At 63.5% G+C, this 25,380-nt stretch overlaps 1 protein-coding gene across 1 annotated transcript; it reads right to left on the reverse strand.

The window, feature by feature from the left end:
• Nucleotides 1-863: 863 nt before the first annotated feature.
• On the reverse strand, nucleotides 864-25,380 carry SULT4A1 (sulfotransferase family 4A member 1). Its single transcript, XM_054582576.1, has 7 exons — nucleotides 25,187-25,380; nucleotides 11,299-11,429; nucleotides 9,958-10,038; nucleotides 9,214-9,340; nucleotides 6,193-6,287; nucleotides 4,210-4,348; nucleotides 864-1,452 (listed from the first exon to the last, which is right to left on the reverse strand). Exons 1-7 carry the CDS (start codon nucleotides 25,353-25,355, stop codon nucleotides 1,340-1,342), a joined length of 855 nt encoding a protein of 284 aa, XP_054438551.1. The 5' UTR covers nucleotides 25,356-25,380; the 3' UTR covers nucleotides 864-1,339.

Below are 25,380 nucleotides of genomic sequence, written 5' to 3' on the forward strand. Positions count from 1 at the left end.
AATAGAAAAGAAATTTCACAGAAAGCAGCCGCCCTCATGGATGCGCAGAAAAGGTGCTGCCGAGCCCACCACGTGACGCCACGTGCCACCTGCCAGTTCCAGCCGCTCTCCTTCACAAGACACACCTTCTCCAAGACACAACACAGAACAGACTCCCTACCCAGTAGTGACCCCTGGCCACCTCTCTGGGCACTTCCCAGCCACATGTACACCCGAGGCCACCCCAGCCAGTCACCGCGGTGACAATGCGCGTACAAGCTGCTTGCCTAGCCATCCCTCCGCCACTTCTCCAGCCAAACGTGGGCCAGGAAACAAAGCAGGTGTGTTGGGGGACAGGGGTGTAAAGACACCAACCCTGCTCCCGCAGGTATAGTGGTGCGGGGCGGACAGAGACAAGGGCAAGACTGCCAACCGGTCTGAGTGAAAAGGGCCTTAAACCACAACAATGGTTCTCCCGGGGCTGAGCGCCTCAGGTACGGACGGAACGGCCGACGCTAGAGAAAGACCAGGAGTTCCGCAAATTCGCTAACAAGCATCTGCAGGTCTCTGCTTCAGGCAATAAAAGGCCGTGAATGAGAAGGCAAACGCTGAGCGCTCAGTGTCTCCAGGGCAGACGCTTCGGTCGGTTGCTGCATAGGTCAGACGCCCCTCCGCCGGCCTTGCCAGCAGGTTTCCTTCCGCAACGTCCTGCTGGCTCCCCAGTAGCTGAGGTGTCTCGCAGAGAGGCATCCCTTTTGAAGACGCCCTCGTGAACAGTCTCCGCTTCATTTCAAGGACGTTGCAAAGAAGTGCACACGACTGGAAGAGACAGAGTCCCCCAACCCCCTCACCCGGGCCCCCACCTTCCCCTCAGTCAGGTGAGAACCACACGGGGCCATGCCTCACAGAAGAAAACTGCAAAAACAAAGAGTCCACCCTGAGATCTCTCTACCGTTGGGGAGTGGCTTGCTCCTGAGTCCCCGTGGAAATGAACTTTTATTTGGTTTATACTGACATTTATTTAGATTTCCAGTGAAAAGCTCTATAAAATACAATAAATAATGTGGGGCTGTAAAAGGCAGACGTTCTAGTTGCATATGTTACAGACTTTATACTTATGGCACCGGCCATCGGAACAGCAATCTTGACAATGTTTGCAATCAGACACGTACAGACTTCAGGCTCCCACGGCAAACAGCTGCTCCAAGCCGGCAGCAAGCCCACCCCCACCTCTCCGCCCCCGCCCCGCGTGTCCACATGGCTTCCGGGGCCTGTCCAGTGAGGGACGAATGCGCGCCTACGGGACTCGCAGCTAGTGGCGTCTGGGGACTGGGAGCATGCAGGGTCGCCGTTGCTGCTATTATAAATAGAAGTCAAACGTGAGGTCGCACTTCCCCATCTTCTGTTTGTACACCAGATCGAACTTCTCGTTCATGGACACGGTGAAGATGTCCTTCCACAGCCCGACTCTCCCTGAAACACAAACGAGAAAACATGCTGAATCTGCGTGCTGCCGACCAGCTAATAAGCCAGAGGAAGCCTTGGAGATGGATCGGGAAGGTTCCATATCTATTCCTGGACCCTCCAAACTTGACCTGGGGGGCGGGACAGGCAACCCGGGCTGCCGAGGAGCTGACCCTGCTTCCCCGAGCCCGTCCTGCCGGCGGCCTGCCCTCACTCAGTGGCCCGGCACCGGGACCGCACAGAGCCGAGGCTGCAAGGGCCCCCGCCCCGCTCGCTGCTGGGCCCGCAGCCGGGCAGGGCGCTGACCCTCAGCGCCCGGACGGGGCAGTGCCTACGGTGCAGATCCGCCCCCCTGTCACCACGTGGCGTTGGGGCCCCCCCGCAACATCACTCCTCACTCACGGCTCAGCAGCTCCCCCAAGGTGGCATTTACTTCTGGAGAATGCGGAAAGGGGGAAATAATCCTCCCACGGGCAGAACCTTTTACGGCGGCAGCAAGCCTCCAGGGCCAGGAGGGAGATTTAGAAGCCCACCCGCGTGACCTCGGGGAGGAATGACCAGTCACCATGTCAACTAGCCTTCCTGGCTGGATGCCAAGTGTGCGCGGCAGCGAGAACTGCTCTCTCCACACCAGGCACGTCAGGGAGGGCCCCTGGCCCCGCGCCAGGGACGCAGTGCAGCGGGGCTGGCACAGGGGAGCCCGGCGGGCGCGGGGCTATCCGCTGGTACGCAGGCGGGAGGGCTAAAGTGACCCCCACACTGCAGAACCCACCCACTTCCTTCTTCACTACAAAACCCGCTGCTGGGGTGGTCAAATATTAACTGGTGACCGTGAAGGTGTCAGGAGTGGGGACCCCGGGTGCCCAGCTCTGGGAGCTGGGAAGCCGCCAGGCGAGTGCTGTGCTTCTCAGGAGCGGCCTCGGGGGACTGACAGGCTCGTTCAGAATTATTTTGGCAGCCGGCATCTCTGAGATCAGAGCTCTGAGCATCTCCAGCAAATACCCATCGCTGGCGCCATAGTGAACAGTCGGCCTTGCCTGGCAGGACCTCAGGTTCGAAACGGCTGCCCTGCCAACACTGAGCTAATACAGGCAACGTGACAAGGGTCTTCTCTTTGGTAATGAAAATGACATGTTGGTGCTGGAGAGGGAAAAAAACAAGAAAAACTGTTCCTGCTACGGGTTAGTGGTACCTAAGGGAGAAATTTAGAAGCATCTACACCAACCACACTATAAATATATTTTGCCATGATTATTTTTCTCAGCTGAGGCAGCTGAGAGCTCATCCGAGGAGTCACCCACCTGGTTTAGGATTTGGAATCAAGACAGTGCAATTTATGCTGTGATATGAATCAAATTTAAGCAATGCAGCTGGCTACTCGAGCCCCTGCATTCTCACCAAGGCAAGGAGGTCTTCCGAGCACAGAGGCAATGTGCTAAAAGGAAACAAAATCAAAGAACTGAAATAAAGCAAAACCAAGGTAAACAACGGCAAAGCAAACACACGCGCCCGAGGGAGCACGCGCAGCGCGGGGTGCCCCGTGCTCCCCACCGCGCACGTGGACCAAGGGGCCCTCTGGAGAGGGTCGCACCCGCGGGCCACAAAACAGCCAAAGCAAAACTTAAAAAGAGCACACAGAGTTTAAATCATAAGTATTTGTGAGGATGCAGCCAGGAAATAAATCGCAATGTATTGTGGTTCCAGTTTTCTTCCTGGAAAAGCGGATCGCTCTGCCTTTGCGGGAAGACACCATCCACCTGACCTTCCGAACAGCCCACGCGCCACCCGCAGCCAAGATGAGCCCTCTGCAGAGGACGAACAGGGCGCCTGTCAGGCACAGAGGCCTGGCCGAAGGCAACCACCCCCCCAAAGGCGCAGGGCAGCTGAATGACAGCTCCGCCCTCCTGCCACCATCCAGGTACCTCCCTGCGTATCTGAGGCAGGCGGGCGGTGGACGGCGGCATCGCTTCACCCTCCCCTCAAACATTCTCGTCGTCCGGGAAAGCCCCAGGATCACACACGTCTGGGCAGGACGTGGCCTCAGGCGTCCGCCACGTGTCAGAGCGATCCATTCTTACCACGAGGGGCCAGGGCCACCACTCCAGGTCAAGGGGGTTTTACTGCCTGAGCCCTGCACCGCCGAGCAGCCTCGGGGACACGAGAGCCGCACGGGGGTCTGGAGAGGACGCCTGCCCGAGTCCCTCTACCTCAAACAGCATCACGCCCAAGAAACTGCCCCAGGAGGGACCCCGGCCGGGCCACACCCATGGGAGGCCTGCATTTCCTGCCCTCGGCCCTGTGCTCCAGCACCCACGGGTGGGTGCGGGAAACGACACCTCCTCGCACGGGAACTCTCGCCCGTCCACAGCACGTAACCTCCCACAGCCAGCTAAAGGCGGGGACCCCATCTGGACGCTGTGGGCCCTGAGACTGCACAGTCCCAAACCCATCCCCGGCTCTGCTCGGTGGGGCCGTCTGGGAAGACACCGGCTTGAGACCGTCCAGCCGCAGAGGCTGGAGCATCCGTGGCGGGCTCTCCTGAGGACGGGAACCCGTCTGCTCCGTTGCAATGCAAATGGCTGCGGGAGGGCACTCCGCTGCGCCGTGAACAAGCCCGGCTGCCGGGCGCCCCACGCGTCCCGCGCAGAGCAGAGCGCTCTGGAGGAAACGAGCCGCGGGCCGGCGGGAGGCGGATGGGGGCCGGAGGGGCCGGGCCCGGGCCCCTGGGCAGGCGCGGCCGTGGGCAAGGCAGGCGGAGGCGCGTACCCCGGCCCACGGGCAGGGCCTCGGCGTTGCAGCACTGGTCCACCAGCTGGTGGCAGTGCTCGGTCAGGGACTCCAGCTGGGCCTTGTCACAGGACACCCCCAGGAATCTGGCCAGCTGCTCCACCATCGTTACCAGGTCCTGGAAGACAAGAGCAGAGGGCAGGGCACCCGTCAGGGGCGGTGCCTTTGCTGACCGCCGACCCTGGGCTGGACGCCGTGGGGGGCTCTGCGTGCACTGCCTGCTCGGTCCTGAGCCCAGCCGGAGACGGGTCCTGCCTGGACATGGAATCCCAGGGCTAGGAAATGGCCCACGGGCAGCTCTCAAGCGGCAGATCTGAGATTCAAACCCAGGTCTTTGGGGGAATTTGGAAGCGGACAGGAGCTGTAGCTGTGGTCGTTTTAAAACAGCAGTCAGAAGTAACGTCCGCCTCGGACCGCGCCGCGAGCAAAGCCCCGTCCCTCTCTTCTTCCCTGCCCTTCCCTCCCTTGCTGGAATCGGACCAGATGGGGGAGAGCAGGGCGGGCCCTGGGGAGCCCTCGCCCCGTGGGAGCCGGTGTGGCCGAAGCCAGATCGCCCACGGCTGACCCGCTGGCAGAAAGCCATTTCTGAGCCCAGCGCCCCCGACAGCGGGAGCAGGACGGACTCATCGAAGGGCCTCAGCGCAGCTTCCAGCCCCCGACGCCCACCACTCTCCCCCGGGCAAACAGCGGGTCCTCGAGAAACAAAGTCCCTGTGTTCAATTTTGTTTTGTTACAAGCTGGTAAGACGCCCTAGGAACGTGACCCTTGCTCACATCCATTAGCCTGGGGTCCACCCGCGTTGCGATACATCGCTCTGCTCAGTCACAGAGCCTGTCGGTGACATTAGCGAGGACTCGCTGCGCAAGGGACCGCACGTTCTGTCCCCACATCTCGGACCACCCCGCCCAGGACCTCGAGCCGTTACAGGCGGCCCTCTAACCGCAGCCCAGGCACAGGAGGCAGACGCCGGGCGTGGGTTCCTCTCCGGCAGGTTTGCAAAGCGCAGGAGCCCGCCAGGGCCTCTGAGAGGCCGGCGGTGAGCGGCCCCGTGTCAGAGCACGGACGCGCCTCCCGAGCCTGGAGGAAAGGGGCGCGGGGCAGCGTGCTGATCACCGGTCTTGTGCCGCCAGGAGGCTGGGAGGCGTGCGTCCTGAGCACTGACTCTGACAGAGGCGCGTGGGGGTCCAGGGACAAGCCCGGCTGGGGCATCTCAGGCCTGGAGTCAACGCCAAGGGGCTCCCCAGCCAGAGGAGCGGAGCCACAGGGAAGAGACTGCCGAGGGAGGAGGGCTGGGGAGGCTGCTTGTCTGTGCTGCGATCGGAGAACCACCAGATCCTTTCCCTCTGGGTGCCACGGGCCCCGCAGAGGGGCCGGCCTGCCCTGCAGTGACGTGCGCTAGCACACGCCAAGAGCTGCGGGCGGCACCCAGTGCATGGAAGGGCTTTCGACGCGTTGGTGACCAGGGTGGTGACGACGTGACATGTGACAAGTCAGGCCCCCCCCAGACTGCGAGCCCCCGAGGGCACAGGCCAGGCCCTGCTCCTCGCCCCGGCGCCCCCGCCCACCGGGCCTGCCCTTTCCTCCCCACGCTCGTCACGGGACTTGCGTCACAAGTAAACCCCCGGGGTTCTCGGCGGGTGCGGAGCCGCCACTCCAGGGCCAACAGGCCGAGACACGGCCAACCTGGAGCCGGCCACCTCAGCCCTGGGCCCCGAGCCGGTCGCCTGGTGTGGAGAGGGTGCCGGCCGCAGCGAGGTCAGGGCAGGAAAACAAGCAGGGCCTCCGGCAGGGGGCAGGCGGCACACCGGGCCCACGCCGAGGCCTGGGCGGGCGGGGGCTCGCAGACACCGGGTTCGCAGGCGAGCAGGCTCCAACGCGCCCCGGACCACCGCCCACTCACCCCCACCGCGGGGCTCCCGCGTGAGGAGCTGCGGCCCAGGCCCAGGCCCTGGCAGGACTCACCCGGTGCATGTCTTCGTACTTGAGGAACAGCACGTTCGAGTCCGTGCGGTGCTCCCAGAACTCCTGCACGTGCTCGAACCAGGAGCCGTAGCCCACTGTGGAGACAGGGGGACAGGGGAGTCACCCAGCACAGGGGGGAGGCACGCATACGGGGTGGCTTCGCTCCCTGCCTCCCGAGGCTCCCCTCCTCCTGCCCAGGGGCTGTGACTCAGGGAGGAAAAGCCAAGCTCTTGGCTGGGGGTGGGCCTCGTCGCCTCCCTCTCTGCGCCTCTCCTGCAAACAGTCCTCTACGCGGTCCCTCCCTCGCCTTCTCGGTGACTTGACGACCTGACACTGGGGTGAAGGCCCCCGCTTGCCTGAGACACAGATGGTCCCTGGCACCCGCAAGATTCTGGGTTCAACAAGTGGCTTCCAGGAAGAAAATGGTACCCAGAGAAATGGGGACACAGGGCCGGGGGGTTTGCTGGCAGGGTTGGCAGGGGGTGCAGGAGACTCAGCTCCCTGCACCGGGCCCCGCCGGGAGCGACAGGACTGCTCCCCCTCCTGTTGGCCAGTGCTGGTCTACCATCTCGCCAGCAGGTGGCAGCACAGCAGCAGCCTGGCCCCACAGCTCCTGAGGGGTCGGGCGAGAACCAAGTGTCCTGTCAATCAGGGGTCAGGGGCCGCTGTGGGGTGGGCCTTAAGGAATAGATCGCAGCAGAAAGCCCTGCTCAGAACGAGGCCGGAGGTCTGGAAGGGGAGGGGCAAACAGGCAGGAAGGACTGGAAATAGCACAGGGATTTGGCCCGAGGCCTTGTCTGCAACCCACTGCCAGTAATTCCTGGCCCCTCTGCGGTCCCTCTCCGCAGGGGTCCTAGCTGCTGGGCCCTGGAGACCAGTCCTCGCCCCCTTCCTGTGGCCAGCCTGGCCCGTCCCCACTCGCCCCTGCACACCAGGCCTTAAACACACGGCCAAAGCACCTTCTGCTCTAGGGAGGACGGGGGAGTCCAGAGAGAGGACGACAGCCCGTGGGTCAGCGGCCTGGGCCCTGGGAAGGCAGGCGCCACGGCCGTCAACACAGAGCACAGAAACCCCCTCGTCCACGAGAAGGCTCGCAAAGCATGGTGACTGCTGGGGGTGTGAGGCGGAGCTGGACAGGAGGGCTGACGCGGGCCCTGAGGACACGGGAGCAGCGAGCGCCGAGCAGCGAGCGCCTGCAGCGGAGCCTGGCTGGCAGCTGCGGGGAGGGGCGGGCCTTCCTGGGCAGGGCTCCCCAGGCCCCCCCACTTGCCTCTCTCCACAGAGCCCCGCTGCCCCGGGAGGTTAGCGCTCGACCCCGGTGAACTCCCGGGTGAGTGACTGCTCGCAGGGCCCCGCGCCAGGGGCGACCCAGCCCCCAGAGCACAGCTCCTCCATGGCCCCGTCAGAGGCTCGTGGCCTCGGGCACGCCCCAGAGCACCTGCGCCACAACGCCCGCCCACAGGCCGCCCGCCCACAGGCCGCCTCTTTCAGTGGTTCCCAGGCCTGGCTCTCAGTAAATGGTGCCACGTCACTGCCCCACCCCTGCACCTTAGCATCAAAATTTCAGGACCTTGGACAGAGAAGAGCGTGCAAGGGCCCTCCCTGGAGCCCAGATGTGGGTGGGGCAATGGCTGGGAACAGACAGTAAAGGGAACAATTTGCGAGACCACAGAGAGTCCGTGGCCTTGAGCTTCAGTGCTAGACAGTGCTGTGACCGTGACAACGTGGACAGGCCTGTTTTGGGATCACTTTTAAGTGCTCTGGCCTGAGCAGGAAGCTTTAAGCCCCACACACCATGGAGATCTGAACCTGCAGGACACCTGCTATTTATGGCAGCGTTGTTCCCACACAGGTGGCTTCTACAGAGACAGGGCTGCATGCTGGGACTGGAAAACAGGGCTTTGGGAACCACAAGGGCAGCTTGTTCCTAATGCCTTGCAGACCCTGAGGACCTAAGCCAGGCAGTGGGCAGAGAGCCCTTGGCAGGCTCCAGGCGCACTAGGGTGCGGGGGCCGTGGCCGCCTCTGGGCCCCTCCTCTCCCGGCCCGTCTCCCCATCCCAGGCTCCGCTGAAGCGGGCTCAGTGGCAGGGGACAGTGTGGCTCCAGGCCTGCAGGCACCATGCTGCAGGAGCCTGCACACACGGGGTCGGCGGGGTGGGGGGGGCAGTCTGCGCTGGCACTGGGCAGCTGCGGGTCGGCGGCCCCGGCTCCCAGACGTCCGCTATGCACCTGGTCCTAACCTCATCACAGGCCCTCCGGGCAGCACCCCGGCTGGGCCGGACCGTGGACGCCGAGGCTGAGCCTCACATGGGCTGGGCAATCAAACAGGAAGCATGTTTTCATACACGGGGACACAACAGTTTCGGGGCAGGTTTAAGTAAAGCAGGAATACGACCCATTTAAAAACTCTTCTGGTGCAAACTCTCAACCGCCCACTGCGGTCCTGGAAGGGCACCCAGGGAAGCCACGGCTGGTCACTGGGCAGCCGCCCTGGGTGAGGGGAGCGGAACTGGCACAGGCTGGCTGACCCAGTCCCTGTGCAGCAGGTGTGACCCGGCCCTGTCCTCTCGCCGGGAGGGGACATAGGAAGGACCCTGGCACACTCAGCCCCAGCTCACCCTCTCCCCTAGGAACGAGCTTCCTGCACAGAGCGCTGCCTTCCCCTCCCCCGAAGTGTACCCCCTGCCCTGCGTCACACGGGCCTGGGGCTGGGGGCGAAGCCTGCCCGGTCCTCAGATCCAGCGGAAGGCCACGGGGCTCTCACATGAAGCTACGGCCTGCACTTGGCCTGTCACCCACAACCGAGGTGCGTGGGCCGCCATTTTCACTGCTGGGAATCCAGACAGGAAGAGACATTTTTAACCGGGGAACTTCTCAGAACCCCAACACCATGGCGAGAGAGAAGGGCTTCTGAGTAGGATGCCTGCGCAGCTGCGCGTGGCTGCGGGCAGGAAGGCAGGCCTGCCGTTCGGCGGACACGGGCGCCGCGGCGGCGCCATCCCGCAGGCCGACACACTCACACTTGTCGTTCATGAACCTCCGGCAGAACTCCTGGAAAGTGCCCCGGTAGCTCATGGTGCGCAGCGAGCGGTGGAACTGGTAATAGGATACCACCAGGTCCTTGGGGTTCCGAGCCATGTATATGACCTGAGGAGGGAGAGGAAGGAGGACAGATGGGAGGGGCGGGTGAGGCGCCGATGCCCGCACCCGCCCGCCCCGGCGGCTGCCTGTGCGGCTCACAGACCCCCACCCTCCACAGGCACACCGCCCGGTCCCGCATCGAGACCGCCCCACGTGCCCCGCGGCCAAAGGCCCTGCGCTCTTGCTGTTTCCGTGGGGACGTGACCTTGTCCCTGCAACAGCACCTGCTAGGACAACTCCTTGCGCGGGTTATTGTATTTCTATCCTCCGGCTCTATCTTAATATCAGCGGAAGGCAGGGCACCTCCGGTCCTGACACTGGTGATGAGAATAACAGGCGCCAGAACCCTCATGCAGCTGAGAAAATGGGAAAAGTCCGCCTGGAGTCCTCAGTCCTCCATGGGCAGAGGCAGGACTTAGGCTGGTCAAGTCCAAGTTCAATCATGAGGAAAAACCCCTGCTAGAAACGTGAATAAAATGCTAGAGACACAGCCTGTACTGGGGTCCTGCTCCCCCTTGGGTCTCTGGGACCGGATGAGGGTGGCAGCCCAGTGCTTGCCCTTGTTAGGAACCCGGCGGGGGGCGGGGGTGAGGGGGAGCATAGGGAAGAGAGCAGATAATTACCTTGGAATCGCCGTTGTGGAGGTCAGAGGGCAGGAAGCGGTAGGGGAGGTGGCTTTTGATGAGGCGGGGAGACGTCAGCTCCTGCAGCAGGGTCAGGGAGAGGTGTCAAAGGTCAAAGGACACACAGGTCACAGAGCCTTTCTAAGAGGAGACAGGTGGAGAGGGCTTTGGACAGTACAGACCAGCTTTCCACCCGACAAACTTCTCACCGGAGATGTGACCACCCTCCAGGCTGAATCCTGGGCCAGAAGTGAGCAAGACTCGGCCAGCTCTAGGGCACCCCGCCCCGCGCCAGCCTGTCAGTCCCAGGGGTCTGCCCAGAGGCCCATATGGCCTCGAGGGGCAGCAGAGGAAGCCCGAGGCACAAGGCACCGGGGCTGCCGGCTTCCCACAACCCCCTGGGCACCCAGGTCCTCCTGGGGTTCCCGGATGGGCCAGGCCGTCTGGCCAGGGTTCAGGGGTCTGCGCCCACTGTCGCTCTGCCCCGACTCGGCCGGCTCTTCTGCTCTTTCTGGACCCTGCTCAACGTCCCCGCCGAGGCCCGCCCTGCCCTGCCCAGCGGGGGGCGCCCAGCTGCTCCCTGCCTGGCACTGGTTGCCCTGGAGCCACCATGCCTCCTTGCCGTCCTCGCCCGCCAGCCGCCCTGGCTACACGGTCAGCTCCGGGAGTGTGTGGCTTCTGTCAGTGGGCCCTCGGCTGCGCCCCAGTGCCGAGCCGCGCCGGCCTGCGCCGGGCACCCCACACAGCTCTGCAGACGGGCTCAGGGGAAGCGCTGACACGAGGAGCCCGCGTGGTGAGTAGCTGGGCGGACTCCGAGGTCGGCGCAGAGACCGGCCCACGGGGCCATGGCCTTCACAGTGACAGCGCTAACAGGGAATGCTGAGCTAGTGGGAGAAGGGGCGGGCGGGCCACGCCCAAGTGAGACCTGAACTAGAGAGGCAGCCGAGGGGACGGCGGGGAGAAAACTCCAGATACACCTGAGGGACAGGACGGGCGGCACCTTGGGATGATGCTGCTTTCATTCTGGACACCAAATATTTGATGCAAATGCATCCTACCCGACTCCCTCGACAGGGGGTAAAGCACAGGGAGGGAGCGGGTGCAGCCCCACGCCCGGCCCCTGCCTCCTTTCTGCCTCGAAGTCACCCACGTCACCCACCAACCTGACTCCAGGGCCACTGTCACAGGTTCAGGCCTGTCTCCTGGCCACCTGGGGTACCGGCCGCTCTGCTCTTCCTCTGCCCACAAGCCCCCCGGAGCCCCTGAGGAGGAGCTGCCACGCGATGTGATAGCAGAGGCGCCCCGGAGGCCACGGCGCTGGGTGCCGCCCGCCCAGAGTACCTTGATGATGTCCAGGCCCGGCTGCGGGTACTCCAGGACCGGGAGCTGCTCGTCGATGTTCATCAAGCCGATCTCGTCGGGGTCGGCGCCCTGGCTCACCAGGTAGACCACCTCCTGCAGCAAGCTCGTGCCTGGAGGGCAGAGGCCGGGGAGGGGCGCTCAGAGGGGGCCCCATTCCTGGGCAGCACTGGTACCCAAGAAGGGGGTTGAGGGGCCTTGCGGGTGGGGGTCCCAGAAGTGCCTCCAGCGGGAGAACACGGGCCTGAGCCCCGCCCTCCAGTGACCGTGGGCGCACTCCCCGGGGCCTGCACCCGGGGCGGGCCGGCCGCAGAGGGCGGAGCCCGGCGTGAGCAGGATGCTCAACCAGGGTCCACGGGGAGCAGCCCCGGCAGGAGGGAGGCTAGACCCTAATGCGGACCCCAGATCCCTGCACTTCCTCCCACCCCCGCGTGCGGACCCTACGTTCACGCTTTCAGCTCTGGGTCCCCAGGGAGCCCAGGGCCATCCCCGGCCCCCGCCCCGTATAATGTCTCAGAAGGAACGGGCACAGCCAGCCAGTTCCTCCTCGACGCTCTGGTCCCTTCCCTTCTAGAGCCTGGGTCTCTGCTGCTGGCGCCTCGCCTGTGCACCCTGACAACGCTGACTGCCCCCCAGCGACGGCACCCACTCCCTGGAGGGCCTCGCGCGGTCCCACCCCCACGGCTGTCCACCTGGGGGTGCCTGGCGCCCTCCGCCCCACCTGTCCCCTCAGCAAACAGCCCCCCACCCTGGGCAGCTGCTCAGATCGAACAGAGACTCACAGTCCTCAAACCTCACCCCTCGCAAACAGCCAGGCCCACTGTCACGTGAGCAGAGGGGTCCCTTCCGCTGCTGCCCCAGGGGAAACCCCGCAGCTCTCAGCTTGGCCCAGCTAGCCCCGCCTCCAGCCTGTTCTCCACGATGCAGCACGAGAGGCCATGCTAACAGGGACACCAGACCGCCCTCCTGCCCAGGGGAGACCCTCCACCGGCCCTGCAGCTCCTCAGAGTGAAGGGCTTCACCGTGGCCCACGCGCCGGCCGGCCTCACCAAGTGCCCCCGCCTCTCCGACTGCCCCTCATCCGCTGAACTCCTGCAGGTGGGGCTGTGCTGTCCGCATCGGCTGGTCCCCCACTTGAAGCCCCCTGCTCACCTTAGGTCCTCCAGGTGTGAGGGCTCCCTGACTAGCCCCGTAACTAACACCCCCGCCCCTCAGCCGGCCCCCTGTCCCCTCCTGTACCCACGGCCCAGGAATGACCTGCACGTTCCTTTATTCTGAAGGCACGAACAAACCCCGGCACTGAGTAATCAGAAAAGGGTCTGTTCATCAAGGAAGACTTCCTGGAGGAGGCAGCTTTGGAGCAAAGGCCCTGAAGGGAGAAAGCGGTGTGGCGGCTCTTCAAGTCAATCACAAAGAACTGCTGTGTGTTAATCGTGGGAGCCTCCCACCCATCTGAGAGGTGGGCACCACCACTCCCGTTACAGATGCGGCCCCTGACGCCTATGGGGGCCCACCCCCTCCTCCTTGCGCGGCCTGTCCACCCGGCAGCTCAGGGCAGCCGCCAGGGGTGGGCGGGGGGTTGGCAGGGGTGCACTCAGAAGCGGACTGTGGGCAGAGTTCCCGACTCGGCCTCTCCCAGCGCTGTCCTCTGGACCTATTTTTAGCGCTTCCCGCCCAGCCCCTGCCGCCCCTCCGGGGCGACCGGACATTCTCTGCTCCCTGCGCCTTAACAGCGACTCACATCAGCATCGACGCGTCCATTCCGAAGCCCCGTCCCCACCCCCCCTTCAATATCTGTGCCCCAAGCCCAGCCTCACAAGGACCCGAAGGAAGCCCTGCAGGGCCAGGCCTGCCCGCCGGCCCCCAGTGGCCCTCGCTCCAACCCCCAGGGTCCGTTTCCCAGCTGAGCCGCTCCCCACTTTGCTTCTCCGGCTCTCGGGGGGCTCCCAGGAGGGCACGCTGCACACCTGTCCGGCCCAGGGAGGGGCAGCCGGGGCACGCGGGAGCAGCACAGCGAGCCGACAGGCAGGATGTGACGTGAGGGTCACGGACGATGGCCAAGATGGTGATGGTGATAGAGATGGTGACGGGAACTACACTGACCAGTCACCATGAGGCTCCAGACACTCTCCTGGCACCTTAACTGAAAACCTAGCACACGTTCTGCAGCCACACCCCCCAGCTCTGCAGGGTCTCTACGGGGTCCAGCTGTGTCCAGCCCTCCCACGCCCGGGGCCCCAGGTCCCACCCACCCAAGTGGCACCCCGGGCATTAGCACGAGCCCCCTTCAGCCCTTCCACCCCCTCCCCTGGCTGCCGCAGCCACCAAACAGCCCCGTGCGGGCCCCAGCGGCTCCTATGTCCCGGGGATGCCGCCCCGCTCGGCCTTCGGTCCCCACTCTCCTTGCCCAGCGCTCTGAGCGCGGCCGGCACCCCTAGAGCTCAGCACCCCGGGGCCCGAGCCTTCGACAGGCTGCCCTTCCGGCTGGCCAACCTGGATGTGATCTTCGGGCCACTACCGCCGGGCGTCTTGCCGGGAGCCTCACCCGGTGCCCTTCTCGACCCCACCACGCCCCAGGCCCCTGCTCCGCCGCCCTGCGTGCGCTGTGCATGCATAGCTGGGGCCAGAGTGTACAGCCGCCATAACAGGTTGGCACAAACTTGGGGGCCTAAAACACGGCCACGGCGCCCCTGCGCACCCGAGGCCTCGCTGGGCTCAGAGCGAGGTGTCGGTGGGCTGCGACCCCCCCGGAGGCTCCAGGCCGAAGCCGTGCTCGCCGCGTCCAGCTCCCAGCCACACAGCATCCCCAGGGTGCCCTCTCCTGTGTCCTCTGTCCCGTCAGGAGCCCCATGACCCCCTGAGCTCGCCCACGTGATCCAGGATGTTTCCCCGTCTGAAGGGCAGCTGATCAGTGACCTACACACTCCGCCGCCACGTAAGGTCAGCGTGGGCCCGGGATCAGGACGCGGACACCCCTGGCGGCTGCTGTTCTGCCGCCGCGCTGACATCACATCCTGACACAGTCTGACATGGAGCAGGCGCTCAGCACACACATGTGGCCTGAAAGACGGACCGAGCGGCTCCCACGTCTCCCCTTCTCCCCGGACGTGAAGCTGTCCCGCAGGCTGGGGTCTGACCTGCGGGTCTCTCACCTGCAAGCCTCCACGCCACCTGCGGACCCAAGGCAGCTCTCCTGCACCAGAGACTCTCCGGGCCTGGGCGCCCCGCTCACAGTTCCCCTCAGCGGCCGGGACCCCACGAAGGCCGAGCAGAAAACTGCCTGTCTCCTGCCCAGGCTATAAAACCTGGGGCACAGGTCGTGGCCGAGGCACCTGTGTCCACAGCTGGCAGAACCTGAAGCATGCTGGGAACTCAGCGGACAGTCTCCCCGCAAGCGGAGACCACACGGCTGTCCCCTCTGCTCCCCCCCGGAGCGGGGGCGCAGCAACACCTTCTGCCTGAAAGACCGGACACTAAGGGAGCGGGCACAGCCTCCGCCCACGCCTGGCACCCGAGGCGCAGTCGCCCCCACTTCCCACGGCCGGGACCCCCCTGTGCCACGGGGAGACACTGGCCAGCCACGCCCGGCCCTGAGCCTGGCGGGAGGCGGAGCGCGTCACTCCCGCCGCGCTGCCCCAGGACCCGCCTCCTGAGCTCCTGCGGCTGCCCGGACGGGCACCGGGCCACGTGGGCACTGAAGGGCCACGGGGACGGGGGCCAACCGTGCAGATGCCTCCCGTCCACATCTACACACATGCCCCATCCTGCGGCCCAGCACCCAGGCCGCAGGGCAGGCTCGGGAACGCGGTGCCGGGCCTCAGACCCCCCGCCATCTCCTGCGGGACGAGGCTGCCATCCTGTGCCACAAACGGAGAGGGAAGGCCGGATCGAGGGGAAGGCCGGATCGGGGCGCAGGCCGGAGTCGCGCCAGAGCCCCGTTCTCTCCACAGAGCCCCACCCCCGGCCCGTGAGGTCTGGGATTCAGTCACCGTCCTCCCTCAGGATCTGGAGGCCTGGCCGCGCACCCACCCTCTGCTCGCCTGACGAAGGCTGGCCCTGGGAGTCCCTGCCCCCTTCTAGAAAATGGGGACGATGCCTTCCCCTCTTCACAGGGCTTTGGGGTCAGGGCCACATGACCGGCTCGGGGCCAGAGGGGCCCCTACCAGCGGGCATTGTCCGAGCCTCCAACACCACGACAGGCACCACTGACCGGGACCGCTCACGGGCGAGGCCACGCCACAGCCTCCGCCAGGCCAGGCAGCCGTCCTCGGGGAGGAGGCCGCAACCTGGGCACAGGGACAGCGGGGCCGCAGGCACAAGGCACATGGAGGGTTCCCAGGGGCCTCCCCTGCAAGCGTGGGAAGGGAGGCCCCAAGCTCAGATTTCTACTCCACGGTCACGGGGAGGGGAGGGCCGCAGCCGCAGTGGGAACCCAAGGGTGGGAGTCCCCACTTCCTGCTCGGCCTCCCTCGCAAGCTGGGGGGTGGGGAAGGGGGGTGGCACGGGGGTCCTGACGGGCAGAGAGGCCCTGGCCGAGGCCCTGCAGGTGGCCTGCGGGGCAGGGGGGCGGGCACAGTGGCTGCAGCTGTGCTGGGTGCCCCTCCCCTCCCACAGCCCCCGCCCCGGACCAGAGCCACAGAAGCGGGTGGGGGCAAGCAGGGCCTCAGCCCCCCAACTACCCCCTGCAGTCTGAACGGGGCAGGGGGGCCGCGAGCCCAGGGGGACGCAGCAGCAGGAAGCCCGGCGCCCGGCGAGTCCGAGGGGAGGCGGCGGAGAGCCGGGCGCTGTGACACTGGGCAGGGCTGGCACGGCCGCCCGGCTGGGGAGTCACGCCCGCACACTGCCGTCCACCGGACGCGCGCGCCTGCGGAGGAGCTCCTGCCGACCCCGGAGCTCACTCCCGCGTGGTGGAAGTGAACTCCGACACGGGACCTCTGGGGCTGAGACCCCTCGGCGTCCTGGCGGGGGCTCCCCAGGGAACGTGGGGCCCGCCCTGAGCCCAACGGCATTTCCATCCACACTGGCAAGAGAGGAACCAGCACTCTCAGGTCAGGACCAAGGGAATTTTGCACCCACCACCAGGATTCTGGGACAGGAGTTAGAATTCTTTTATTTTTATTATTAACCAAAGTCACACATGTACCTAGTTTAAAAAGTCAAGAGCACTATTAACAGAAGACGTGCAACATGAAACCCAGTTTCCTCCCCACTCCGATCCCACGCCCAGAGCAAACTCTTCTTGATTCTTCTCTTACCACCGAGGTCGAATGTGCTTAGTTATTTCACAGTCAATTCGTTTTCAGCGGTCTGCTGACTTCCAGCGAAGGAAGATGACGACCTCCTCAGGTTCCCCTACACATCTTCCCTCCTCCCAATGCCCGTGGCACAGGCTGCTGGTCTGAAAACCAGTTTGAGTGTTTTACTAAAAGGGCACTATGTAATAATTGCACTTCCTTTCTTGCACAAGATTCTGTTTTTCCTAAACACTGCCTTTGTTTGCTTGCCTCGTTTTCTACGTAGCTATTAGTAATTCTTCTCCCAACTCTGTAGCACACCGTGCCCTCATGGCCAAACGCATGACGCGCTCTCTCAGTTCCCTTTCTCTCCCGGAGACATGTCCCTCGTGCTCCACGACTGTCCTCCTGGCATCTCCCTTGGGCTGGAGGCACCAGGCCCTTTATCTGTGTGTGGCCCTCTTTGGAGGTGGGACCCACCCTCTAGCTGCTTCCTGAGTGTGAGAAGTGATTCCCGCCTGAGAACAAGCATCCCTTTCTATCTCGCGCGTGGCTGGTAGCTTGGCTGGGTATAGAACTCCAGGCTGAGGAGCCTTTTCCCTCAGAACTCTGAAAACGCTACTCCTGTCTTCCAGCTGCCACTGTTGTGCTGAGCCTCAAAGGTCCTGGTTCCCAGCCCTCTGAATGTGGCCCGTTTGTCCCTGGGAACTCTGAGGTCTTCTCATCTCAGTTTTGAAATTTCACAATAATTTCATGTGCTTCAGCACGGTCTTTTGCTTCTTTGCTGTGCCAGACACTTGGGGGTTCTTCAATTTTTTTTCTAATCCTCATCTAAGGACATTTTCAATTATTTTTAGACAGAGAATGGGAGAGAGAAAGAGAGACATCCATGTAAGGGAGAAACATCAGTCAGCTGCCTACCACATGTGCCACAACTGGGGATCGAACCCGCAACCCAGGTGCCTGCCCTGACCGGGGATCAAACCTGTAACCTTTTGCTACACAGGAGTACGCTCCGACCAACTGAGCCACCGGCCTGGGGGGCAGGGGGTAGTTCTTTAATTTAACTCATGTCTGAGTTCCAAAAATCCTGGTTTCAATCCTTTTTTCTCTTCCATGCTCTCTCTTCTATCTTTCTGAAACTCGGGGATCTTCCGATTCTTTTATTTTGCTCCTGTTTGCTATCATTTTGTAAAGTTTTGTCCTATTTCCTCCACTTGACCACCCAAACCTCACAAGGGGGTTTTTAAACTTCCGGGGACAGCACTTTGAGGCCCCCCCCAGCCCTCCCGCCCCGCCCCGCTCCTCCTGCTCAGCGCCCGCCTTCACGGCAGCACAGCCACCAGCGGCCTTCGCTCTCCCAGGCCCTTACGCAGAGTTGGGGTTGCAGCCGTGCCCTGTTTTCTTTGGGTTTTCTTCTGCTCTGTACATTGTCTTTCATTTTTCCACGCTCCTTTTTCTGCTTGTTTTGTTTCTGCAGGCACCTGTCCTTGACGTTGGCGTCTTTAAGATCCGGTGACCTTGAGTCCATCCACAGGTGAGAGGAAGGGCGGGACGCAGCCGTCTGTGGTGGGCCCGGCCTGCTGACTGCAGGGCTTTGCATGTCTGGGAAAGCAGCCCAGCCCCGGCGCCCTCACCGCTGAGATGGGAGATGCCACGTGCAAGTGTTCATACGCCTCTCCTTTTTCTCCAAAGAGGCCTGCGCTCTGCTGTAGGACCAGGGGCATCCCAGGAGCCAAGCGGGGGAGGGAGCTGGGAACCTGCCTTTCACGTGCGTAGTTTTCCCTGACTCCCATTTCCGATGTGGCACTGTATCCTGACACCCCCAAGTCCACAGCCCGGGGATCACCTTCCCCAGAGAAACCCGTCTTTGCAACAGCCTCCTGTTTTTAATCTCCCCCCATCACGGCCGCCACCCACCCTCTGGTGCGAGGTGCATCCAGTCCCCAAGCCCCGCAGCTGGAGCCGGTCCCCACCGCCCGCCACCGCCCGCCCCCTCTGTCTGCTGAGCCAGTCAGTCAATGCTCAGCGACCACGCCTGATGTCCCCAAGCCCACATCACTCTCTCTAATCCACAGCCACCACCTTTCCTCCTTGGGGCTTCAGCGCTCTCTACTCTTGATTGGCGTGGAGTGAGGTTTTAAGAGGAAGCAGAGATGAGCCCGTGCCCCATCTGCCCCACTCCGCCAAGTGCACCCCCTGGGCGCTCCGGAGCTGGCCTGGCCCCTCCCTGGGGGTGGGGCTTGCTCTCCCAACGAACACAGAGAAGGTCTCTGGGACAGGAGGGAGCAAAGGTGACCTGCCTCTCGTGAAGCACCTCCCCGTCCTAGGTTTCACGCGTACCATTAAGACATCTCTCAGATTCGTCTCCCGGTTCTCTCTCTAAACGACCGACGTGCACGAGGACGTGGACCTCAGACAACGGGGACAGTTCAGGCTCCTGGCTGGACGTGGACGGCGAACCCAGGCGAGGAGCCCGGGACGGCTCACACGTAGGTGCCCCACAGTCACCCCGGCGACCCAGGCACAGCGCTCAGTGTCCCGGGCACAGTCCACGGGAACTCATGAGCCACGTCTCGTTTGATGCTCACAGGCCCCAGGTGGCCACTTCCACTGCATTTCCCATGGGAAGAGGCAGGTGCAGAGATTAGCTGCCCACGGCCCCAGACTGGGGGCCGTCACCCCGGACCCAAGGCTCTGACTCCAGGGCCAGAATGTTTCAACGTACACCCCCCCCGCCCACACACACACACACACACACACACACACACACACACACGGCTCATGGGCAGCAAAGCCAAGGCCACGGCCATGGGCTCTCACTTCCCGGCTAAAGCTCTGACCCTCATCCCCCAGACGGGGCATGGAGCAGGGGGAGACGGAGGGAGGAAACGGCTGGGACCCTCCCCTCGCCTGCAATGCGGGAGCCCAGCTCCCGGCCCTGGGCCCTGGCAGTCGGGTGTGGCCTGCATCGCAGCCACACACGCCCGGCCCTGGGCCCTGCCGCACGAGGTGGAAGAGACCTGGTCCCTGTACAGGGCTCAGGAGATGCCAAGGGCCGGGGTGCGCCCGGCCCCACGAGCAGGCGGGAGCTGCCGCCCCTCAGACAGCCCCGGCTTGTGCCGCAGTCCCTGTCTGGCGAGGTCCCGATCCCCGGCCCAGCTCTGGGGAGCCCGGGAAAGTCACCACAACCCTGGCCCCAGCTCCTCAGGGTGCAATTCTCTGGGGCCTGGAGCCCGGGGGTCCTGGGATCGCAGCTGTGGGCACACAGACCGGGGGACGCTGCCTGCGGAGGGAGGCCCGCCCGGGTCGACGTCCGGCCCCCGAGCCCGTATCTCCTCAGGCCTCTTCCTCGCCTGAGAAGGGTCCCTCTGGCAGCGAAGCTGTGAAGATGTCGGAATACACAGAGACAGGGAACTGTCTCACCTCCCGGCCTGCTCTGAGGCTTGACAAGGACCACGGAGACTTGAGGGGTCTCTGCCATCACCCAGTCCACACCATGCCACTGGCAGGGGTGCGGGGATCCCCAGGAGACCTCAGCTCACTGCAGGCTGAGCGGAGACCCATGACAGCCATTGCGGGCCAGAGAGCACGCACAAAGCCCAAGCCGGGGCCCCCAGCTCTGCAGCCCCTTTGGAAACAACGTGAGCTTCCAGGAAACTCTGATATGTCTGCAAACATGCTGGAGGGAGGCTCCCACCTCCCCAGGGGCCTCACATGCTCCAGAAGCCCGTGCTGGGACCCTACTCTGTGTGACGCCCCAGAATCTGCAGACGTTCCCTCTGACTCACCTGACCCTCAAGACACGGGGAGGCAGCGCCACTGGGCCAGGGTGCAGAGAGCTGGGAGCACGCGGCTCCCGCTCTCACGAGGAAAGGTCGGGCAAACTCCCAGTCCTCGCAGAACTCAAGCCCAACAGCGAGCTGAAGCCACGGGACAGCACGTGGCCGCCACCCTTGGAAGGCGGGCCCTGCAGAGAGACGGGCCAGTGGGAAGAGGGGCCAGGCGCTGGCAACTGGGCAAGAGGAATGCAGGTAGAATTTTCACGCACCACAATGACTGCAGGCTGGCAGGGCCGGCAAAGGACAGAGCTGGCCCCGAGCAGGCTCCTCCGTAGCCCTGCACACGCGCCCACGAGCAAGGCTGAGAGTGGCAGGCGGAGGCCTCCTCGGGGCCGCCGCCAGGGCCGCCACCCTCTACTGGAAAAGACTTTAGGCCACTCCGGGACGGGGGGAGCAAACCTGCCACCTCTCCCAACCCCTTCGCAATGGCGAAGACCCAACACGGCTAGAAAATGGGTGAGAGGGGAAAAACCCTGCCCCGGAGAGAGGGAGAGGGGCTGGAAGCCGCCCGGGCTCGGTCAGAGACACCCAAACGCTAGACGAGGGGCGCGAAACCCTTCCCTGCACAGGCCCTGCCATCGAGGCAGAGCTGGCAATCACTCAGCAGGGCAGAGCCACGGAGAAAGCCTCGCCCGGGGCTGCAGCTGCGTCAGAGGACAGGGGACGTCCCTGTCAAGGCCCCTCCTCTTTCAGCCAGCAAGTTGGAGCAAGAAATCACAGCAGCCCCTCCAACCCCCCCTCAACCTCTGCAAGGCTCAACCCAAAAGCTGAAGGTGGGGCAGGGACACCCAGCGGAGACCCCCTGGACACTCAGCCCCAGGCTGAGCACAAGGAGAAGCTGCAGGAGTTGGAACCAGTGGCCACCCAGGGGTCAGAGCCACAAGCGCAGCCCCTCCGACCAGACCGACCCACCTCCCACACGGAAGGCCCGGCCAGAGAAGCCGGCCCGTTCCCAAGCATAGATACGGCTGCCCTCTGTCTCCACTATCAGCACACCACGGCCAGCCTTCCGTCACAAAGCACTACTCATTTCAAAAGGCAAGTGAAAAAACAGCCCCCGGCAAAAGACAGAACAGTCCCAGACTCCGAAGGTAATCTGGTCAACATGTTAAAGGGCTTGCTGGTACAGGTGAACCACGCGCACGGCACACAAACACGGGGGTTATGTCAGCGGACGGATGGGAGCTGGAAGTCAACATGTTACCGGGAAAATAAAGCCCAGTAAGAGAAACCGAACGCGGGGCTCCCAGACCTGACGCAGTGGAAGAAAGGAGCAGTTATCCCGAAGATGGAGCAACAGACATTGGAATGGGAACTGGAATCTCAAAAGAAGAGAGAGAACAGGACAGAAGAAATAGCTGAAGAGATAGTGGCTGATGGTTTTCCCAAAATAATGAAAGCCATCAAACCACAGATCCAAGTTCAGAAAAACCCAAGCAAGGTAAGCATCCCTACCCTTAAAAAAACAAAAAACAAAAAAGCAAAAAACCTAGATAGGTTCTCTTAAGTGCCTAAAACTAAAGATAAAGAGATAATCTTGAAGGCAGCCAGAGGGGAAAGAGGACCCATTCCACAGAGGACCGAAGAGTTACAGCAACTTTTAATCAGATAAAATGCAAGCCAGCAGACACCCTGCGCTTCCCACATGCCGGTACCAAGGGGGAGCCCTCCGCCCCTTGTCACTTCGCTGAGCCTGGAGCCCCCCAGCCAGGCAGTGAGGTGGCCTCTCCTGCCCCTGCGGAAACCACAGCTCACAAGGGTCATGCCATTTGCCAGGGTCACCCAGATGGCAAACAGCCACATTTAAACCCAGGCCTTCCAGCTCCAAAGCCAGGACCTTATCTCTCAGCACTGGAGCCTCCTAGAGACCCACTCCCGGTGGGAGGCGAGCAGGGGGCAGAGGGAAAGGAAGTGTGAACTGGGTTACCTGAGGTCCACCTGCAGAGCACTCAGAGCAGGGACAAAAACCTTCAAACCCGGAAGTGGCCTCAGCGTCCCGTGCCACAAAGCACACGGAAAGAAGGCGTGACCCTTCCTCCACCTTGGGGTCTGCGTCTGGCTGCCCTAGTGATTTTCCAAAGGCCACAAGGCACCTGAGAGACGGCGCGAGGCCCTGGAGTCTCCGAGAGGAGGCCGAGAGGTCCTCGGGGGTGGCCACTGCAGGCACTGCACCCAGGACTTGGTAAGCAGCCAGCGAGCGTTCCCGATCCCATTCCACACGGCGGCTGGCCCGTGTTCACGGTCCCGGCCCTTCAAAAGGGCCCAGAAGCTGGGAGCCGCCTCTGAGACTGGGCAGTCGAGGCCATGGGTTTGGCAGCCGGGGAGACAGAAGCTCGGACTCACCCGAGGCCAACCGCCTGCGAGACCCCGGACCCCGACCCCAGACCCCTCCCTCTGCCACACCAGCTGCCACTGGAGGTGACTCCCAGGTCCCTTTTTCTCTGGATGAGAGGTGCTCTTCAGGGCAGGCGTTGGGGAGCGGCCAGTTTCTCCGTGTCTGTGGGCATTTCACATACCAAGCGCCGCAGGCGGTGGGACAGGGAGGGGGAAGGCTCCGGAAGCCCTGGTTTAAAGCCAGCGCGGCCACCATGCCTGAGAAAACGGCCCGCTGCCCCAGTCACCATCCCATGGGATGGGTGAGAATGGCGGACTGGGATGAGGCTAAGAACCAGGCAGAAAGTAGAAAAGAAACAGAAAACACTGGCTCCACAACACCCACAACCCCGCTCCTCCTTGACCCCCAGGCCCTCGGTCACCTCAGCTCAGCCTTGGTCCCCCACAGGAGCTTGGGCATGTCACTCAACCTCCCAGGGCCTCTGCTCCCCGACCTGGGAGGCAGGAGCCCACTGTTCTACCCTGCAGAGCTGGGGCGGGGGAATCGTACTGGAACGGCAGACACAGGGCGGCTAGGTGACCAGTGCTCCCCACTCGGGGCTGACGCACAACCCCCGCAGACGGGCCTCAGGACGCGCGGCCCTCCAGGAGAGAAGGTACACGAGGCGGGCGGGGCTGGAAAGGCCCTAAGGGCTGAGGGAAATTCGAAGGTTTGAAAGGGAAGCTCCCAAGGGCCCTGTGTGAAGGGACCTCACAGGAAGGTCTAGAGGCCACTGCTGGATTTTCCGTCACCAAGGGGGGGAGAGACGGGTGTCTGCACCCCTGTAGAAGGATGTGCTCCTGTCTGCCGGGAAAGACTCCCGGCACAAACAAGACGTGAGTCTTGATTACCTAGAAAACTCCCTTATGTTAACGCCTCATCCCCCAGCCAGGTGCCCAGAAAGGTCCCTGCTGCCAGCCCTCCCAGGCCCCCAGGCAGGGCCCCCTTAAAGCAGCCCCCACGTACCCCAGACACCCAGCTTTCCAAGCAAGCACTGCGCCTGCGCCTCCTGCCCCCCACAGCTACTTCTCCACCTCCTCACCATAGCATGGGGGGTAGCACCACCGAACCCAAGTCCCTCATGACAACTCCAAAATCCAAGAGAACTCCCAACACCAAATTGGTCACAATTCAGTTGGAGGCAAACCCTGTCCTAAACTGACATGGGGCTATTTTCAGTCTTTATAGATCCCACAGAACGGGGTGGTTCAGGCTGAGGCAGTTCACGCTGCAGGTTCCACAGTGCGGATATCATCTACACCTCTAAAATATGAAAAGTTCCGGATCCTCCCCCACAAGGGGCTGGGTGAGGGGCTGTGGGCTTCAGCGGAAGGAAAGCCCCTGGCCACAGCAGCGGCAGCGGGCACCTGCTTCCTTCCACTCCCCAAGGGCAGCCAAAAGCGCCTGCAGACCTCTCTTTTCCAAGCTCCCCACCAACATGGCTCCCGGCCCTCCGCTCACAGCCCCCTCCCCAGCCCTCCTCCGAGGAGTCGGGCCTCGCCCTTGGGCGCCTGGAGCTCTGCACAGCTCTTCCAGGCGCCTCCCTCCCTGCGGGTGCTACTCGACCTCCAAGCTGGCCAGCTTCTCCCCCGCACTGCTAAGGACGCAGCGCACAGGCGGCTCCCCTCCCTCCCCAGCACAGTGGCAACACGGGGAAGCCGCCTCTCTCCCTGCAAACCTCCCAGGAGGCACTGCAGGATAATCCCTTCCGTCTGTCCTGGACACTGGCCGCTGCCGACCTGGCTTTAAATCCCAGCCCTGCCCCTCATCAGCTGTGTGACCTTGGGCATGCCACTTCCCCTCTCTGAGCCTCAGTGCCTAGACAATGGGTTGTCGTGAAAATGACTTCGGTTAACGCTGGGAAATGCGGGTGTCCCGGGGTCCTGCCTGATACCCGGGTGAGGGAGGCAGCCCTGAAGCAGGGGGACAGGGCACGCACTCCGGGCATGGCTCGCCCCATCCCCCTCTGGACGTCCACGCAGTAAAGGAGGGACGTACTCGGCACCCACGCCCGTTTTATCCCCCTTCCCGGATGATCACCAAGACTTTGCACTCATCAAAGGCTGAACCAGGTCCAGGAACAGAGAGGTTAAGAGATTGTCCAAGGTCACACAGCCAACAGGGTAACGGGCAGGGACGCGCGGCGGAGCGGCGGCCCTGGGCCTGTCCCCCTGGCAGCTGCAGGCAAACAGGCTCCCTCCCCGCAGGACGCTGCCCAGTCTGCAGCCGCGGACACCGGGACCCACCTCCGAAGGTCTCCAACCTTAGTTTCCCCAAATGCGGGCCGACCGCCCCCGATCCCGCCCTGGAGGGCTCCGGGCACGGGATGGGCGGTGGGCGCCCCAGCCTGGAGGCCGGCCGGCTGCCGCGCGTACGCGGGCGCGCCGCAGAGCCGGCGGGCGGGGACAGCGCGGGCTCACCGGACTTGGGGTAGGTGACGATCCACACGTCGCTGGGCCGCACCGGGAAGTTGGCGATCTCCTCCATCTTCCCGCGGCAGAAGGGCGGCAGGCGCACGCCATGGAACTCGAAGTACTTGCTCTCGAACTCGCCCGGGGTGCTGGGGGTCTCCGCCTCGCTCTCCGCCATGCCGCCGCCGCCGCCCGGGCCCGGA

Source organism: Pteronotus mesoamericanus, unplaced genomic scaffold (assembly GCF_021234165.1).
Source record: "Pteronotus mesoamericanus isolate MK-2021 breed Mesoamerican mustached bat unplaced genomic scaffold, CSHL_Meso_final contig_702, whole genome shotgun sequence".
Classification (NCBI taxonomy): Eukaryota; Metazoa; Chordata; class Mammalia; order Chiroptera; family Mormoopidae; genus Pteronotus; species Pteronotus mesoamericanus.